At 40.0% G+C, this 20,260-nt stretch overlaps 1 protein-coding gene across 26 annotated transcripts in view; it reads right to left on the bottom strand.

Moving 5' to 3' along the window:
* NR2C2 (nuclear receptor subfamily 2 group C member 2) overlaps positions 1–20,205 on the bottom strand; it is a 115,494-nt gene extending 95,289 nt beyond the window's left edge. For 11 of the 26 annotated variants that reach the window (XR_013527520.1, XR_013527521.1, XR_013527524.1 and 8 more), the window contains exon 1: positions 19,032–19,198. Coding sequence is in view for 13 of the 26 variants with exons in the window: in XM_078351730.1 (XP_078207856.1) it covers positions 19,032–19,121 (90 nt within the window). In the remaining 13 variants the exon portion in view is untranslated. Of the gene's footprint in view, positions 1–5,427; positions 5,512–8,307; positions 8,510–8,853; positions 8,894–18,610; positions 18,719–19,031; positions 19,199–19,881 lie in introns of those variants that run through there. The other 15 variants (XR_013527525.1, XM_017965123.4, XM_078351739.1 and 12 more) reach the window with 9 other exon arrangements.
* Between the last annotated feature and the right edge of the window lie 55 nt (positions 20,206–20,260).

The following is a 20,260-nucleotide window of genomic DNA, read 5'->3' as shown; positions in this document are numbered from 1 at the left end:
AATCAAATTTAGTCCTAGAGAGTTAAGCATTCCAGGACACTGAATCTGACTTTCCTTTCTCCCCCTTGAGGATGTGGCCTTGCTAACATTGCATTTTGTCCAAGAACCGGGAGAGCTCTATGTTTTTAAACATTCCCTTACATGGAAATGTTAGTGTAAGTTTTCTGCAATGATGATGTAAATCCTGATGATAAAAATAATAATAGGGTCATAAGAATTTGGCTATTTTCTCAGCTGTGGCGGGACCTTATTTGATGGCTGAGAGCCCCTTAGATAGCCCAGGGATCAGGAAAAAGATTTGTAAAGCCACCTCACTTCTATTGCATAAACATACACGCAACTTACAGCTTAGGTGTATGAGTGATTTCTTTCTGCCAATCAGTAAGCACTCAAACTACCTCAGCAAGTTAACTCCTAAATTTCTCCTGACTCAAAATATCTTATGAAGTTTAAAAAGTATCTTTATTTAGACAATGAAGAAACACACAATATGTGTATCTGTCTGCTTTAAATTTCCAGTTACAGAGGAAAATCTGAAATGCTTAAAAAATTCTGAAGCCCCTTTAGAAAATTTCATTTCTTTAATATATGAAAAGCAAAATTAATTCCAGTGTTAGATATGATTCTAGCTCTCACTGCTTTGGTTACCAATTATCATCTGCCATCTCATCTCTCCCATTCTCAGCTATTTTTTTTTTTAAATAAACCATATTGTTTTTAAAATCAAGTTTCAGTCATTTCATTGTTAATGGACTTTTGGCCGATATTCCCACCAGCAACGTATGAGGTTTCCAATTTTTCCACTTCCTTGCCAATGTTTACTATCTGATTTTTATATTCTACCCATTCTAGTGGATGTGACATAGTATATCACTGTGGTTTTGAATGAAAATTAGTGAAACAGAAAACAGAAAAACAATAGAGAAAATCAATTAAACCAAAAAGCTGGTTTGTTGAAAAAATAAAATCAGTAAGTTGACAAACCTTTAGCTGATTGACCAAGAAAAAGAGGGCAGACTCAAATTACTAGAATCACATATGAAAGAGGATAAATTACCATTGACTTACAGAAAAGTATCATAAAGGAACACGAGAAGAACTGTACACCAACAAATTAGATAACTTAAATGAAATAAAGTCCCAAAAAGACAAATTACTGAAACTGACTCAAGAATAAATGGACAACATGGGAACAGACCGGTAACAAGTACAGACTGAATTAGTAACCCAAAAATTACCTGAAAAGGAAAAGGCTAGGCCCAGATGGCTTCTCTGCTACTTCTACCAGATTTTAATAGAAAAGTTAATACCAATTCTTTATAAACAATTCCAAAAAACAGAGAGGTTACACTGCATGCAAGTGGCAGGGCCAGGATTTAAATCTAGGCAATCAGGCTCCAAAGTCTACACTATTGACCACTATATTCAACTGTCTCTCTGAATAGCTAAATTTGAGTACATTATAGGACATCAAATTGTTATTTTGTATCACCCAACTTTTGAAGTTTATCTTGGTATTTGCCACTTAGGTAATCTACAGAGAAAAAGGCTGAATGAGGACTCTACTATAAAAAAATATCATTTACATAATCCACATTGCTGTTATTTCATGAAGCAAAAAAACATGGCACTTACTAAAGTTTGTTTCTAGAAAAACTTGTTTTAGAGATAGGGTCTCACTCTGTCATCCAGGCTGGAGTGTAATGGTATGATCATAGTTCACTGACTGTAGGCTTGAACTCCTGGGATCAAGTGATCCTCCAACCTCAGCCTCCACAGTAGCTGAGACCACAGGCAGGCAACACCATATCCAGCCAAATTTTTTGATTGTTTAATAGAGACAAGGATTTAAACTCCAACCTGTCTGATCTCATGGCTCACAATCTCACTTGATAGAGTCTCTTTCTACCAAGATCCTGTCTTTCCTATTCATACCTCTACTGTAGCCCATCTCAGGCTTATGCCCTTAGAGAGCTCTGGGAAAGCAAAAGCCCCGTCCTATTACCCACCAGCGTATCCTCCCTGACCTATGGGAAGTGAACAGGTATGCTCCTTAATTATGAACTCCATTGCTGACTGAGTAAACAATTATCCAAAACTATTTATTATCTCTAAGTTAGGATACTTTATCCCCACCCCATTACTGCTTAGCATTAAAATGATGAACTGTAGGCCCTCTTACTCATTTAGCTAATCAAATATCATATATAGTTATTATATGCAGTTTAAAATTATTAAGCCCAAAAATTCAAAGGACACAAATACATACTTATTCCTTAAAAATAACAGCAAGGAGGCAGGTGTGGTGGCTCATGCCTGTAATCCCAGCACTTTGGTCACCTGAGGTTAGGAGTTCAAGACCAGCTTGGTCAACAAGGTGAAACCCAGTCTATACCAAAATTACAAAAAATTAGCCAGGCATGGTGATGCACACCTGTAATCCCAGCTACTAAGGAGGCTAAGGCACAGAATCGCTTGAACCTGAGAGGCAGAGGTTGCAGTGAGCTGAGATCATGCCATTGCACTCCAACCTGAGTAACAAGAGTGAAACTCCTTCTCAAAAACAAACAAGCAAAAAAACAGCAAGAAAATCTAGAAAATATTTTAAATAGAAAGATCGTTTTTGCATTCAAAATTGAGACTGCTTTCATTATTCTGAGTCTCTAAAAATGCTTTTTTTTTTTTTTTTGCCATGGAAAACAACAGTTGAAATAAGTTAATATATGAAATTTCACTACCTGGAGGAAATAAGGTATCTGGCAGAAAATGTTAGCTAGCAAACTTTTTGAATGCAAAGAACTTATATTAGCCTGTATTAACCTCTTTCCTAAAGAATTAGTGATGTTGCTTGATGACTTGTGCTACAGAAAGATAAAGAATTAATGATGGCCTCTAAGGGCAGCAATCCATATAGTAGTCTCCAAATCAGCCTCAAATGGAAACACAGTTATCTGAAAAATTAACAATTATTTTCAAGGTAATTACTCCTATCACAAAATAAAGCAACAAATAAATACAGAAGTCCTCAAATAATGTTGTTTTGTTATGTTTGTTGATGAGGAAAAAAGTGATTCCAGGCCAGGGCCACTGTCTGTGGGGAGTTTGTATGTTCTCCCCATGTTTGCATGCGTTCTCTGCAGGTACTCCAGCTTCGCCTACCACATGCCAAGGATGTGCGTGTGGGGTGACTTGGTGTGTCTAAATTATCCCAGTCTAAGTGGGGGTATGTGTGTGAGTATACCCTATGATGGGATGGTGTTCTGGTCAGGAGTGTTTCTGCCTTGTGGCCTGAGCTGCCAGGACAGGATCCAGCCACCTATCATCCTGAACTGGAATAAGTGGGTTGGGAAATGAATGAATGAATACAAATTATTGTAAAATAAAAATTCATAAAGTCCACAGTAATCATACAAATGCACGACAATAAACTACGCATTAAGAAATCATTCAGTGAGCCTGCCATACTTATGACTGACTGAATACAGGTAGGAGGAACTCCTGACAACTTTTGTTTTGCAAACAATTATTCCTTAATATAGCCCACCACACTATGACTGCCATCACTCACTGATTCACCAAAAATTACACAAATAATTTTCTTGTTTTTATAGTCTTTAATCTTAAATATACATAGAGCTCACATTTATTTCAATATTTAATACTGCAGGTGTTCTGTATCTTTATTTAGAAATGTGGTGATTTTCTGACTAGAAATATGCCATTGGAACTTAATGCTTATTTATATCAATTAGCCTATGGTAAAACTGGTTTTGTTATGTGTGGTTTTACCTAAAGTTGGTTTCCAAGAACCCACCGATGATGTTAAATGACGACCTGTTGTACAAACATATAATCCTAATACTTCTATAAATCTGATAATCCATTCAAAAATATAATATTAAAATATTTGTGAAATCTATCTTCTTTCATTTTCAGTTACTATTAACTGAAATTAATTACTATTTGCTGGGTGGGAAGGGGAGGTAGGTAACTAGATATATTGTTGCCTTTAAGTTAATGGTTGAAAAAATCTGCTCATCATTTTTATTGGTTTAAACTATATGTATCTTAGTTTATGTTTTTAAAAAATTCTCTCTTTGAATGCAAATTTGTGTCTTTGCCCTAGAAATATAAGCATTATTGAAAAAATGTTAATCTCAACCTTTTGGCTCCTGGTTGCAGTAGGACTATGGTTAATTAGAAGAGATTTGGAAGTGAACAGACCTGGGTTAGCATCTTGTCCTGCTACAGTGTGCCTTTGGCTAATTAATTATTCTTTGCTACTTGTTTTTTTTTGAGACGGAGTTTTGCTCCTGTTACCCAGGCTGGAGTGCAATGGCGCGATCTCGGCTCACCGCAACCTCTGCCTCCTGGGTTCAGGCAATTCTCCTGCCTCAGCCTCCCGAGTAGCTGGGATTACAGGCACGCGCCACCATGCCCAGCTAATTTTTTGTATTTTTAGTAGAGACAGGGTTTCACCATGTTGACCAGGATGGTCTCGCTCTCTTGACCTCGTGATCCACCTGCCTCAGCCTCCCAAAGTGCTGGGATTACAGGCGTGAACCACCGCACCCAGCCACTACTTGGTTTCTTTACCTACAAAATGAGAGTATTGACAGTACCAACTTTAGAAAGTTACTGTGAGGATTAAAGCCTTTGCATAGGGCCTGGAACAGAGTGAATGCTCAAAGTATGCTATTAGTGATGATAGCTTTAATGTGCGTTTCATGTCAAGTTGCCTGAAGATGCAAAGCTATTTGATGCCTATATCCTTTTACATAGGTTTCTAACTTTGGATGCTCTCCCCAGAGTCTGCCACAAAGATCCCCACCCGACTTACTTGGGTCTGTCTTAACAAATGCTTACTCATAATTGAAGAACCACCTCCAGAATCAAATCTCTCACGTGAAATTATACTTCTCAACCTGTTTTATAATAAAATAACTCCATTATCAGGCCTCAAGATCGCTAAAGGGAACAATCCATGACTCATTCACCTCCATACTTAGCACCATCCCTGGTCCATGGTAAATTGTCAACAACTGCTGAATGCACAGAATCAGACTTTCTACTATTCCACAGTATTAACAAAGAAAAAAGTGTATGAGAAATTAAGACAGAGCCTTGGAGTTAAAACTATAACTATACCCACAAGGTTCAGTAAGAATCAGATTCTACCAGTTTTTGGTTCAAGGTAAACATTCAAGTCACCTTAATTAAATCCAGATAGGCCACTCTACTCATGCAAAAAAATAAAAGTTACAAATAAATGTTTTTGTCATTTTTTTCTTCTGTAACAGCACACTAGGACATATCACATGGGGACCTCCTTGGGATTGTTTTGAAAAAATTGAGCATGCTAATTTTTTTTTTTCCTTTCAGAAGTGAGGGTGCCAGCTACTGTGCTAGCTAGCCCCTATCACTCACCTCAGCCACCTGCTGGGTCCCCACTCTGTGCTGAACCAGCCCCTCCATATTTGTAGCCATGGTGAAGCAAGATCATTAGAGAACCTGTTTGGAAAGATGTAGCAACTTCTATCAGGTGGGGAAAAACCAGGCTACTTGAAAAATATTACTAATCAAAATTCATCTCTGGTACTGTCTTGTGTGGACTTTGCCCTCTCTATATAGCAGGCAGAACTAGCAGGCTAGACATATCTGTATATGCTGCACCAGCTCCTTCAGTTACAGGTAACAAAACTAATTTGTAGAAACATTTCAATTTAGAAACTTCCACTGGCAAATATAAACAAAGATAAATTTAGAAATTTAATTATCAGGTCTCCTGGGTTGTAACAGCTCGGTTTACTTCTCAGGGAGGTGGGAATCACACCTCTTTGGATAGATCCCTTGTCACAGTGTGCTGAAAAAGAATGGAGCTATATGAGAAAGCTGTGAGATCAACTTTGGATAAAGTCTAGATTGCTGTTCAACCACACCTCTTTTACTAGTGGCAAAGTGAGAAGTAACACCCTATTTGGTGCTAACAAACCTCATTCATAGATTGAAAAGCAAACACTATCACTAACAAAGCAAGAAGCAAGGAGACTACACTACTAAAGTGTGCTAACAAAATATGGTACCCATACATATATTAAGTCCTCATTAAATTATAAAACCATATAATTCAGCTTTCTACTATTAGCAAAAATAGATTCGATGTCATTATTTGTAAAAATGGAGAAAGATCATTTAAAGATCAAAGAGTGTGCTAGTCTCCTGGGTCAGGATTATTTGAGTACCAGCACTGCTGCAGAAGCAGACTCCTGGTCTCTTCTGGTCATGAAACAGCTCTCCTGAGTATTTCCTAAGCCCTTTCAAAGGCTCTACCACAAAGAATTCAGGATAATCTGGACCCAATTCCTGAACAATTCACTATTGACTGTACAGGTCCCATGGTCCACAGAACAAAGCTCAAATCTATTTTCAGGACTTACATATAAAAACTGTATCATACTGAGTGTGCAATACACATGAACACAGTTCATTTGCCTGCCCTCCCTCAATCACAAAGCAGATTATCTTGCAATGCAATTTTACAAAATACTTTTCTGCAATTCCTATCTAAAGTATTATAATCACTGATCTCTATGAAGCTTTTTAATTCTCTGGTAACTTTCTATATCATTCTATTTATTATTAGATAGCCACCTCTATTATGATAATTCTAATTCACATATTTTATTGCCAAAATGCCAAGAGAAAGAAACAGGAGGATGAACCTGTTACTGACAAATATAAAAGACCTGGCGCCTGCCTTCAAGGAGTCAAAATCCTGTGACAGTAGGTGTTGCACCAACTGCTACAATGACACCAGACCACCAGTGTCAGTGATTCATTTTCACAAAATATGATTAGGTCTGAAACTGAGGAGGTAATGTTTATTCTTTGAACAGGTGGTAAAAACTTAACTTTTGTTTCCAGAAGAAAAAAACAAAAAGAAACATGTTAGTCTTTTTCTCTTGCTACAATTTGATTACAACTAATGGAGATGGAAGGAAAAAGCATCTTTAAATGTACCAGAAAAGTCAACTGACTTGTTAAAAACATAATTATTGCATGAGAAAGTCTAGAGTGCCATTCTTTCTCAAAACAGAAAATAGGAATTTTCTAAGAAATAGATAGCTAGTAAGTACTATACATTAAAAACTAAAATCTAAACATGTGGTTGCAACTAATACTTTTTATCACTTTTAGATGTTAACAGAGCCATAGTTCAATGTAAGAAATATGTAAATTTGAGTTATTAGAGAAATACTGTTAGGAAAATATTATTGAATGGTATAAAAACAACGTACTAGAAAGGCATATCTTTTCTATTGGGTTCCCTAAAAGAGGTGGCTTGATCTATCAAATTTTCAGTCCAAGTGGATTTTATAGATGAAAAACTGATTTAATGGAGGCCTAGTACAGAAAACTTTCTGTGATAATTCACTTAAACACTAAATTTGCAGATCAATCAACTTAAGGTAGAGCTTGGATCCTAAGATAAATCTAACAATGAGTGACTATAGATTTTAAGTCACAAAGAAGCAGCAGTAAATCTGTTTAAGTTTAGAATAGCTAAGTATTCTGGATATTAATCCTTTGTTGATAAGTTATAAATAACTTCTTCCACTCTGTGGTTCATCTGTTTTTTTTTGAGATGGTGTTTCGCTCTTGTTGCCTAGGCTGGAGTGCAATCATGCTACCTCGCTCACTGCAACCTCTGCCTCCCGGGTTCTAGAGATTCTCCTGCCTCTGACTGCCTTGGCCTTCCAAAGTGCTGGGATTATAGGCGTGAGCCATCAAACCCGGCTCATCTGTTTACTTTCTTTAAGGTGTTTGTTGATTAACAGAAGTCCTTAAATTTAGTAAGGTTAAATTCATCCATATTTTCTTTTATTGTTTGTACTTTAATTTATGAAAATTGTGTCCTATTCCAGGATTATAAATAAAATTGCATGTATTTTCTTAGAAATGTTTAAGAGTTTTGCCCCTCATATTTAAGTCCTCAATCCATCTGCAAATTGATTCTTGAATCCGAGGAGAAGAAAGGATCCAACTAGTTTTTTTCCCATGTAGATAATCCATTTTCCATTTTCTGTTCTAGAAATAGTTCTGGAAAATGGATTATCTACATGGGGAAAATCTATCCTTTTCGCCATTGATCTGCAATGCAATTTCTGCCATATCCCTTTTTCCCATGTATGTGGATATAACTATAGGTTCTCTATTCTATTCCACTATTGTTCTCTTTGTCTCTCTTTTTTTTTTATTGCAATGTCAGCATAAGTCTTGCTATGTGATAGGATGAGTGCCCCCCACCTTTTTCTCCCACACCAACTTCCTGGATCATCTTAAACGCCTCTCTTTATACACTTGAATTGAGCAGCAACCTTTCCTTATACACTTGAATTCTTACAATTCTTGATCTCACTGTTGGTTTTCTGCCTTCAAAGCATCGTCAGGCATCATCAACAGCAGCTTTGGAAGCTGCTAAAAATGAACAAGGAGGAATGTGCACCTTCTGGAAAAACAAGCAGAGACAAAAAATGAGACTAAGAGTAAGAGAGAAATTGAAAGAGAAACTATGTTAAAGCAAGTGCTTTCAATAAAGATTTAAATCCAGTCAGAGGAGGTAAGTGAGAAGTAGTTTCAAAAAATATTTTCTATTACTTTTGAAAATAAGTCACAAACCGTATCCTATTCTCATATATAAAAAAGGAAGGTAGAGGCTTTTTCTTCCAGGATATCGCAATGTAAAAAGTAAAACAAAATCTTCAAGTGACGTCAGGAAGTGAGGCAGGGTGAACATTTAACTCTAAAATGCACCCAGAAAAAAAAGGTAATATCAGGGGATAAGACTCTCACCTGAGAGCTTCTCTCACTGCTACCGCAGTCATAGGCGGTCCTAGAGACAGAAAGATCACACAGTGAGAAGGAAGGTCAAACATCTTTAGAAACGTACTACCAGGCAGTGGTTATCAATTAGGAGATGTTCCTCTAGAGTAAGAGGCTCCAAGTAACAGCGAGTTGTGGCTATATGTAGTTTGAAAAACTATCTTCACTAATACAATATAATTTTTTAATTTAAATCTGAAAAAAAACCATACTGTTTTGATACTACAAAGCACAGAAATAAAGCTTTTAAAAACAACTTTCTTGGCTCCTGAAACCAAGCATAACACTAACAGCAGTAACTAACATTAAGTGGTTACTATACAGAAGACATTGTATTAATAAGCACTGTGAACGGAACACTAAACTTACTCTTGGTATAGAAACTTGAGTCTTAAAGGCTAGTACTTGAACCATTCAGCTTATTAACTTTGCAAGGTTGCCTCCCACCCCCACATTAATGTTTAGGGGAAAAGAACCTGATTAGCTACCAAAAGAGCTATAAAACTGAGTATATTAAGTTAAAAAAAAAAAAGTGCTACAGAAGATCTTCCTCTGGTGATTTTACCAACCAAATCCAACCCCTCCATCAATTCTTATTAAGTAACTGCTATGAACTAGGCAATGAACTGACTGCTGAGAATTAACAACAAAGAGGAAGAGAATAAACAGTCCTTGTCCTTGACGAACTTATGGAGGAAACAGACGGAAGTATCTACGTAAAGTAAATGCTACGAGTGTCCCAGGGAAGAAGCATTTCTCTCTGCCTGTGAGAACCAATGAAAACATTACGGAAGAGGAATTATTTAAAGTAGGTCTTGAAGGAAGAATGAAAATTTAGCCAAGAAAGACAGGTGGATGAGGAGAGAGTTATAAGCAGAGAAGACAGCTCATACAAAACTGACAAGTATGAGGAAGAATGGCGTATTTGAGCAATGGCAGGCAATGCGGTGTGGAATTGTTTTTTTTTTTTGAGATGGAGTTTTGCTCGTTACCCAGGCTGGAGTGCAATGGCGCAATCTCGGCTCAGCGCAACCTCTTGCCTCCTGGATTCAAGGAATTCTCCTGCCTCAACCTCCCGAGTAGCTGGGACTACAGGTGCGCACCACCATGCCCAGCTAATTTTTTTGTATTTAGTAGAGACGGGGTTTTACCATGTTGACCAGGATGGTCTCGATCTCTTGACCTCTTGATCCACCCGCTTTGGCCTCCCAAAGTGCTCAGATTATGGGCGTGAGCCACCATGCCTGGCTTGTGGTGTGGAATTATTACAGAGACCGGGGAAAAAGGGAGGCTGACACTGTAGACAATGGAGAATTATCAGGAGTTTGGTAGAAAAATGATGCTCATATCTGGAGCTCAAAAAAAAAAAAAAAATTTAGACTGCAGCATGGAAATGATAGAAAAGACAGAAACTGCAGATGGGAGGCCAGTTAGGAAGTGCTAACAACCGTAAAGTCTACAGATAAAGGCAGATTCTTAAAGTAGTGTGTTTTTCCTGGATAGCACACAAATAACAACAGGGCAAAGTATATAAAAACTGTTTCATATCCAGTCTGGGCAACATTGTGAGAACTCATTGAAAAAAATAAAAAATTGTAATACAGACCACAGAAAGATGGAAGTAAATAATAATTGGTTGGCCTCATGTGACAGGTTTTATAAGAAATTCTTTCAAATCCAAGTAGATCAATACCACCCCATCAACAACAAAGAAGCAGAGAACACAACTATGACTTTCAATTAGCTCTTCTAGGCTCACAAAGTGATAACTAACTAAACCTTGCAACCAGAGTTTCTTTAGCAAAGTAGGGTGAAGACTTCACTGCAGCGAAAAGCTGGGCTCTGGAAACACCTGAATCTCCAGTTTCAGATACAATGAACAAGTCCTGGAACAAGGAGGCTCTGTCATTAACAGAAATGAGTGAGCCTGCCTTTCCCTCCACAATCAACTGATTCATATCATCTATATTTGTTACATGGCTTATAATTATATAACATGCAAAGTATCTATTGTCTTGGTATTTCTTTACTAAACAACTATATCGGGTTCTAAGGCTCAGGCACTAAGTTGATATCTCTGATACTGAGCATATGAGGTTATTGTAAAGATTACATCTTAAATGTGTACTCACTGTGCTTGGGACATAGTAGAAATGCAATATATTGTAGCTATTACTGGTGAAAGGTGATGGTGTCACTTTTGCTTTCTCCAAGAAATTTGAAAGTAACTCAAACTGTAAAATGTGTATTATGATTAGGAATAGGTCTCTCATTTTCACATAAGGCTCACATGAGATTTAACTATATACACATTGAAGTATTAAAACACATACGCAGCTGGGCACAGTGGCTCATGCCTGTAATCCGAGCACCCTGGTCAGGAGTTTGAGATCAGCATGGACAACATGGTGAAACCCCGTCTCTACTGAAAATACAAAATTAGCTGGGTATGGTGGCAGGTGCCTGTAATCCCAGCAACTTAGGAGGCTGAGACTGGAAAACTGCTTGAACCCAGGAGGCAGAGGTTGCAATGAGCTGAGACTGAGCCATCTGCACACCAGCCTGGGCAACAAGAGTGAAACTCTGTTTCAAAAAAATAAATTAATTAAAAATTTAAAAATGAAAAATAAAATAAACTCATGCACAAAAAATTTGTAATTCACCCTGTTAAACTGTAAAACTGGGCAAAATGAAGGGGCTAAATTAGAATCAAATCTTAGAAATATTTTAAAATAAATGAATGCCTAATAACTACTTGCAAAATATTACTGGGCATAGAACTCTTAACAGGTACAAGGTATTCAGTATAAGTTTAATTAATTCTGATTGTCAGAAGTCTGTTCATATTCATGGGAAAATAAAAACAGAAGAATTTAGATAGCCTGAGAGAGGATAAAAAATAAGAAATACATAGCTTGAAACTTGCAATCATAGATCAAGACTGGAAAGGAGAAAATGAAATTCAAGTGGCAGGTTTAGTGTAATACAAATGTGCAACAATAGTAAAGATCCTCACTGGGATGCCTCTAAGGTCAAGTTTAGGTATACTTCCTGTCAATGGAAAGCCAGCTATTACTTAGACTCAAAGTTTACTTAGCTTTAGGGTCAGGTAATTTCTTGTCAATTGTGCCCTTCCATAGGAAAGGTGTTTCTTCCATATTCAAAGTCTAGACTGTAAAAAAGGGCATATGTACATGCTGGGAGTGGCAAGGACAGGTGAGTGACTAGTAGGAAAGAGAAGTGGCTTTCACCTAAATGGACTTCCTATGTATTAACAGTACCAGGGCAGTGCTACAATTTGCTGTGTGGATACTTCCCCTAAAAAAGCCATTGTATACTGTGGATGATTTTTCTGTCATCTTACCAAGAGCCCAGGTATAAGGGTGATGCGGACTTTCTTCATATCTATTAGTGCAAGCCAGGGTAGATGGATTCAAAAAGGCAAGATAAATCCTCTGGACGTCCATGATGTGTTTTAAATCAAACTAGGCATGATTTAATCCTTAGCATACTTTCTGAGTATGTAGTATCAGCTCCACCAATGCAAATGGAAAAACCTGAGACTTAGCAGTTACAACTCATCCAGCTAGTAAGTGATGAAGTTAGGATTCCAACTCAGGACTCTTTGACTCTAAAATCCCAGTATTTCCTCTAGATCACAGTGTCCTTCAAAATAATTTCCCAGAAAAAAGGAAGTCAAGGAGGGATGGAAAAAAAAGTGACAGAAAAAATGAAGGGAAAAAATTGCTTACATCAATAAGCTAGATCATCTAATAATATACACAACCACTAATTCCTAATACGTGAGTTATGTTTCAGTATTGCTAACAGAAACTTCTGAGGCTGCTCCACCCAGGTAGAACCATGGCAGTTTTAGAACTCTGAACACATTCTTCCCTTAAAACTTAACCTAAACAATAATCACATTAATTAAAATAGTAAAAATAATTTTACTATCTTAAGTAAAATTTTTTACTTAACTACAACATGCAAATACAAAAGAGCACAAATCAGTCAGGTGCAGTGGCTCCTACCTGTAATCCTAGCACTTTGGGAGGCCAAAGTGAGTGGACTGCCTGAGCTCAGGAGTTCGAGACCAGCCGGGGCAACATGGTGAAACCCTGTCTCTACTAAAATAGAAACAATTTGCTGGGCATGATGGCACACGCCTGTAGTCTCAGCTACTCAAGAAGCTGAGGGACAAGAATCTTTTGAAACTGGGAGTTCAAAAGTGAACCAAGATAGCACCACTGCACTCTGGCCTGGGTGGCAGAGGGAGACTCCCATCTCAAAAAAAAAAAAAAAAGGCACAAATCATAAATGAACAGTTTGATGATTTTTCACTAACTGAACACACAGAATACACATGTAAGTGCCATTCATATCAGAAAACAGGACATTATCAGTACCCCAAAAGTCCCTCTCACACCCCTCCCATAGTCATTAAATTCTCTTCCCTCTCCTGACAAATACACTTTTTGGTGTGCCTGGCTTTTTTTGCCCAACATTATTTTTATAATAACCATGAGTAGTGAATCCATTTTCATTGTTTTATAGTAATCTAATGTATGACTATGCCCAATTTATTTCTCCATGCTATAGCAGATGGACACTTAGATTGTTTCTAGTTTGGAGCCCTTATGATTAGTACTCCTCTGAACATTTTTTTTTTTGAGACAGAGTCTCACTTTGTCACCAGGCGCCAGGCTGGAGTGCAGTGGCACAATCTCGGCTCACTGCAACCTCCACCTCCCGGGTTCAAGCAACTCTCCTGCCTCAGCCTCCCAAGTAGCTGGGACTACAGGCGCACGCCACCATGCCCAGCTAATTTTTGTATTTTTAGAAGACACAGGGTTTTACCATGTTGGCCAGGATGGTCTCGATCTCTTGACCTCGTGATCCTCCCGCCTCGGCCTCCCAAAGTGCTGGGATTACAGGCTTGAGCCACCGTGCCCGGCCTGAACATTTTTTTTTTAATCCTGGCGAAACGATTACATCTGATCCTATGAACATTTTTACACATGCCTTTTGATGCACTGCTATCTTTTCTTGGTTTGAAAATATTCCTGTTTTTAAAAATTAACTATGTGTAACTTCTGTTGTTAATTTTTACTTTAATAAGTACATTGTTTATTTAGAAAAGAGATACATTACAAATTTAAATTTTATTTTAAAAAGTCTGTATTATATTAAATAAGACAACAACACATTCTAATTATTAGCCTTTCCAGTTAAGAGCTGATATATACTTTGTGACATCTGCTTTTAGTCTTGGTAAAGCAATCAATTAAAAGATGATTTTTCAATAATTCCAGGGCCAGTCATCTTATCAACCTAATAAAAAGATGTATTATTATAGACACCATAATGGCGAGACAGGGGACAAGAATGAGGGTGGTACAAATGACATTTCCAAAGTGTTCTACAAATAATAGCTAATCAGATTCACTGTACAACACCACTGGGGAAAATGCAGCATGAAGTCTGCTAGTACTGTGTACCTTCTCAAGAGCCATCCAGCCTCAGTTGTTTATCTTTCCTTTTAAGAAACATGGGTGGGCAGTCAGGTAGGAAACTTTTTTCTCCTGCATACCTTTTATTAATATACAAACAACAAAGGTAAATAAAGTGCCTCCCTGTAAAACAGGAAGCCTTCAAAGCTTGAGTCTAGCCCCACCAGTCTCTCATTTCTCCTCTTCACTTTTCAGTAGCAGTCACTCCACTTTCCAGGCCCCAAGACCTTTTCTCACACCTCTCATTAACCCAAACAGGGGGAAACGTCCTTTTACACTTGGACTCTTGGAATGAAATTCCTCTCCATCTATATGTTAACATTTCAGGGATAAAAATCTTTGGGGTTACTGTTAAAAATTATGGAATACAAAGTTTCGCCTCCTATTAAAGGACTTCAGGCCTCTTATTACAGCGGAGGAGGTACTTTTTATTGCCCCTAAAAATCACGCTTTGCCCGAGGCTGATTTTCTTCACTACAGGCCACCTGGAGTCTAAAGGTAACTCAGAAAGAACAGTCAAGTGTCTGAGCTAACCTATTCCCTTTCTTTCCTAACAATTCACCTCCCATCCCTCTATTCTAAGACTTTCAGGTACCAGGGGTCTGCAACTACATTTACTGTCCCCTTAACAAATACCTATGCCAATGCACTGATGGGCTTTCATCCCTCTACTCACTCCCTCTCCTCATCATTGTGAGCTATGCTAGTTGAGCTGTTGTTCTTGGGCAGTTATTCCTTTTGGTATAGAGCTCCTGCTGCTTTACTCTCTAGCACTCAGGACCTGAAGTGAGCATGGGGAGTAGGCCTGCTATCTGGGGTAGCAGTAGTGGGATCTGGGGAAAAGAATGGCAGGATGGGAGAGAATGACAGAGAATCTCAGCCTCTGGCATGTTAGGTTGAAGGCAAGCAAACCTCCAACAAATAAGGAAGAATGTTATCTTTTACAACATGTGACAGGGGCACAAATGTATCTAATAGGTTAAAGATGATGATCACACAGGGAAGAAAAAAGGCAGTATCATTTAAGGCCCTCATAGTTAACAATAAAGTAAAAAGAGGTAAACAAAAATCCGGCAAGGGATTCTTGCATCAAGTATGAGGCTGAACTTGAGGTCTAAGACCACTTCCAATTCTGAGATTCTAGGATCCCTTCACAGACTCCCCGTGTGATATTTATTAAGGTGATACTTGTATAGGAGATGCTTTGGGACTAAAGGAGCATACGGCTCACAGATAAGAGAACTTGACAATAAAAATCCCAATGGAAGGTCCTCAAAATGTGGAGACACTCAGGCAACTGACACAGGAGGCCAGTGGCTCAGTGCCATGGCTGAAAACAGGGCTGCTCCACAAAGACTCACCTCCCTTGTTCTCAAAGTCATTTAGAAAACAAGTATCCTCTACTTCTGGCCCCATTCTCAACGCTGGCTACCACCTCCCTGTTTGACAAATGGGGAACTATACGCCTCAGAGAATCTACAAACTCCAGGTTCTGAAGCCAGGTACTTCTGGCTTCATACCCCAAGCTCTCTGTCACTGCACTGCCCTGCCACATGACTCCTTGGAGACAGATGCTAAAACTTCCCAGCCAACTTCATAAAGTGAGAAGGTTGTTACGCATAGAGATTTTCTTCTATAAAGGAATGATCATGAAAACAAAACTTCAAGTTCACTGTGAATACAGCTACTGAAAGCAATAAATGAGTAACTTAATGGTGTAAAAAAATATATAGCTGTTTTACTAAACTATCAGTTCTTTGGTTATCCTGAGTAATTAGCTCAACGAATCAAGTGTTGAATTGAACAAGTGATACCAGAAATCCTTGAGCAAGACAGAAAAAAAAAAAATCCAAAAATTAACTATTATTATTTTTAAAATACCCTAACGGTATCTTATTTTAAAAGTTTTACAATATAAAATAAGTCAATACAAATGTTCTCTTTACCACACTTTGGAGTAGCAACTTGATATATACTTTACAAAATTTGCTTTTAGCCTTGGTAAAGCAATTAAAAGATGATTTTCAATAATTTCATTAAATGAATAAATTTATCTCTGGAAGGATAAATATCCCAAAGTAATGGCTACAGAGACTTTCAACTCCCAACTCCCTGTGAACCCACTGGAGGCTTCTTCCTTGCTCTCCAATTCCCTGTGATAGTGAAACAAAAATCAGAATATTTGATTTCAAGAAAATCATGTTAGTTTGGTGCTTTGTTTCTTCAGTTAAATAACATAAGGATGTTTGGGTTATTTATTTCTTCACATATGAACTTACTTTCATGCAATTAAATTTATAATTCAATCATAAAAAGATCAATATAGTGGGAAAAATGATTGAAACAGGTCATTTTATTCAATATTTATGTCTCAAGGCAGTGGCATATCTAACAGAAAGCACTTCCTAAATACAACCAAATACCTTAACAGGCTTTTTATTGCTGGCAGTGTTATCTGAATTGCCAAAGAGGCTCACATAAAAGGTGGATACTGCATCAATGCACAGCAACTTAGTTATCAGTGACATCATAAATTATCAACAATTCATTCAACAAATAGTGCCAGGCACTCTTCTAAGTGCAGGGTAAGTAATGGTGAACAAAATGTATTCCTGCTCTCCTGGCTTACAGTGTGGTAAGGACAGACATTAATCAAATAATCACATAATGGAGTGTATAATTACAAAGTGAAATAAAGGTTATAAAGAAAAGAAACACAATAAAAAGAATCTGATTTAGATTGGCAATGGGAATTAGGGAGGACTTCCCTGAAGAAGTGATGCTTAAGCCAATATCTGAGGTAGGGTGGGAGGACGCAGGGGTAGGGGACAGACATTTGAATATATCAGGCTGAGGGAACAGCCTGTGAAAGGGCGTAAGGTGAGAAGGTAAGCTACACTGGTCAAGGAAGTTGAAGGTAGGCCAGTGTGTCCAGAGCACAGGAGTTAGGGGTACACAGATAAGAAAATAATCAAAAGCCTTGGAGAGGTTTTTAAACATAAAGCAGAAAAAGAGCCCCTGCCATTATGTAGGTTCTAGTGGAGCCTGAACAACATACTGCCTGAAAAGAGTTTTGTAAATCATAAAGCACCCTATACTTTGGTTAGTACTATTTAGTTTCACTATTTTATTTTCTAAACGTTTGTCCTGGATGCCAAGTAGCTAGTTGAAAGCATAGAGCCAAAACTAGAATCTCAGAACATCTATCTATTGTTTTTGCCCCTACACCACACTGCCTAAAAATTTCATTGTTTCTATCACTTAACTAGTCCAATGTCTATACCAGTACTTCATAATGACAATAACTCTACTTATAGAGTATTTACTATATGTCAGGCCCTTTGCTAAGCTCTATTATTTACATTAACTCATTTAATCTTCAGTTCTAGAAGGAAGGTTCTATTATTATCCAGACAAGGTTACTGAGGCTAGGAAAGGTAACTTACACAAAATCACACTACTAGTAAAAGTTGGGAGTTGCTAATCACAACACTGAAACATTTTATGTCTGTGTATGTATGTGTATAAATACCTCTTTAGCTCCAGAAAGAAAAAAGAGAGAGATAGTGAGTGTGAGAAGGGGTGTGTGTGTGTGTAGAACTTGTACACAGAGAATTATATTCAACTTCAGCCTGGACGATAGAGTGAGACCCTGGTCTCAAAAAAAAAAAAAAAAAAAAAACATGTTCACATGTTTGAGCACCAGTGTCTTCGTCATTTTTGTATTCTCAGCCTAGCGCAGTGCCTGGAGTATATGTGGCATTCAGGAAATATTTGAAGAACTCAAGATGTATATAAGAGGCTGACGAAGGATTTGCATCTGGAACTAAAGTGAGTTTCCGAGGCCCTCCTCCCAAGTCATATATTCACCAGCAATTCGTATGAAGGCCGTATTTTCCTCGACTTTATTATTACATTGAAGATTTGTTCCTCACTACCGTTGCTATATTTTACAGCCTTTGGCTTGGAGTGGGATAATGCACAATTAACTAGTTCCAACCAACTCTCCAGCCACAAGTAGCTAGTTCTCAATCACATCAAATGCTCTTCCTCCGGGGCCCTTACACAGGCTGTCCTGTCTGGAATGCCATTCCCTCCTTGGGTTCCTCTGTTCAAACATCACTTCCTCAGAGAGGTCACCCCGACCATTCCATCTAAATTAGTGCCTGAGGTCTTCAGCAGGTCATTTGGTTTTTTCCTTTCATAGAACTTACCACTCTCTGGAATTATTTCTTTGTCTATTTACCCCCTAGCCCCCCAACGCTAGTGAGGGCAGGGGTCTCGTCCAGCTGGTTCTCCAGATGTATCCCCAGTGCCTAAAACTAAGTAAACATGTATTCAGTGAAAGAATGAAAAGAGAATCACCCCCGAATCGTGCTCTCTCAAGCCCTTAATACCCTTAAGCTTGCCTCTCCTGGTGGCCGTAATCCCATTTTTAACAGTAATACCATTTTCAAGTGACTTTGAGGCTAGCAAAGTAGACTTGACTCCATTTTCTGAGCAGAGCCCCAAAAACAATGCTGAAAAGGGAGGTCCAGCCTGGCAAGAATGCCCATGCTCCCCATTTTACAATGGATAAAATTGAGCCTCATTTGGGGATTCGCCATAGCCGCTCCGAAATAACGAGCAGGAGACCTGAAACGGGTTTGTCCGCGTTCCGAAAATCTCTTCCCTCGAGACCTCATCGTGGACTCCAAACGCATCACCTTTAATACTATTGTTCATTAGTACTCATTCTGGACGCGTTCCAGTAGGAGGGAAGCCGCCCACCCCAGGGCCCAGGGCCGCGCCCCTTGTGCCCCGCCCCAGGCCCCGCCCCCCGCGCCCCAGCCCCTACTCCCGCCCCGCCAGGGCTCCCGCGCCCCATAGGGACCGCCCTATTCTGCCTCACCCAATCAACAAAGATTATGGAGGCGGTGCCACAGAACCCGACCCTCCTATCCGGGCGCCAATTGGTCGGCCCACCCGTCGCTCACGAGGTGGTGCCTCGCACCCGCCTTCCTCCTTTCCCTTTGCCCTCCCCTTCAGAAAAAACGGCGGTTGGGCCACGGCGGCCGCCAAAGGCGGACTAGAAGCGAAGGGGCAAAGAACCCAGGAGAGAGGGAATAAGGGACTGCAGGAGGGCGGAGGAATATAAGGAGGAAGGGAGCCCGCCCAGCCCAGGCCATCTCCGTCGAGAACAAAATGGCGGCGCTGGCGGAGGGCCAACTGTGAGGCGGGGCCGCGGCCATTCCCCCTCCGCCCCCACCCTTGCGCCGGCCCGGCCGGTCAGGGGGAACCCGCTCGCTTCGTCCGGCCGCGGGCGGGGAGGGAAGGGGAGCGGCCCGGCCCACTATGCAAAGCGCCGAGCGCCGCCGCCGCTGCCGCCCCGTGGCAAAGGTAAAAGGGTCGGGTTCAGCCGTCGTTGCGGCGCCTCCATTTCCCCGCGCCAGGCCCGCCCCCTCCGCCGCTGGCCCGAGCCCGCCCGACCCTTTTTCAATCTTACCTTAGGGTTTGGCGCCAAAGCGGCCTCGAAGCGGGTCCCGTGTCTGCGGCGGGCGGCCCCCGGCGCGGAGGGCAGGGCGCGGGGAGCCCCGGCTCCCGGCGTCGGCGGATGGCGGGAGCCCGGGGGCCGCGGGCTCGCGGGGCAGCGGGCGAGAGACGAGATGCCGAGGTGGTTGCGGGGTGGCGGGGACGGGCCCGGGGGCGCCGCCGGTGTCGCGGGGAAGGGGGGGTTTGTTATTGTTTTTGTCAGTGAAAGGTCAGAGTTCGTGACCCCGGTGCCGCCGCCGCCGCCGCCCGCGCGCTGGTAGGAGGAGGGCGAATGTTCTTCTTCCTCTTCCCAGCGCCAGCCTCGCCGCGGCGGCGGGGGGCGGGCGAGCACG

The sequence above is a fragment of the Callithrix jacchus genome, chromosome 15 (assembly GCF_049354715.1).
Source record: "Callithrix jacchus isolate 240 chromosome 15, calJac240_pri, whole genome shotgun sequence".
Taxonomy (NCBI): domain Eukaryota; kingdom Metazoa; phylum Chordata; class Mammalia; order Primates; family Cebidae; genus Callithrix; species Callithrix jacchus.
This window is presented reverse-complemented; position numbering and strand designations above follow the sequence as displayed.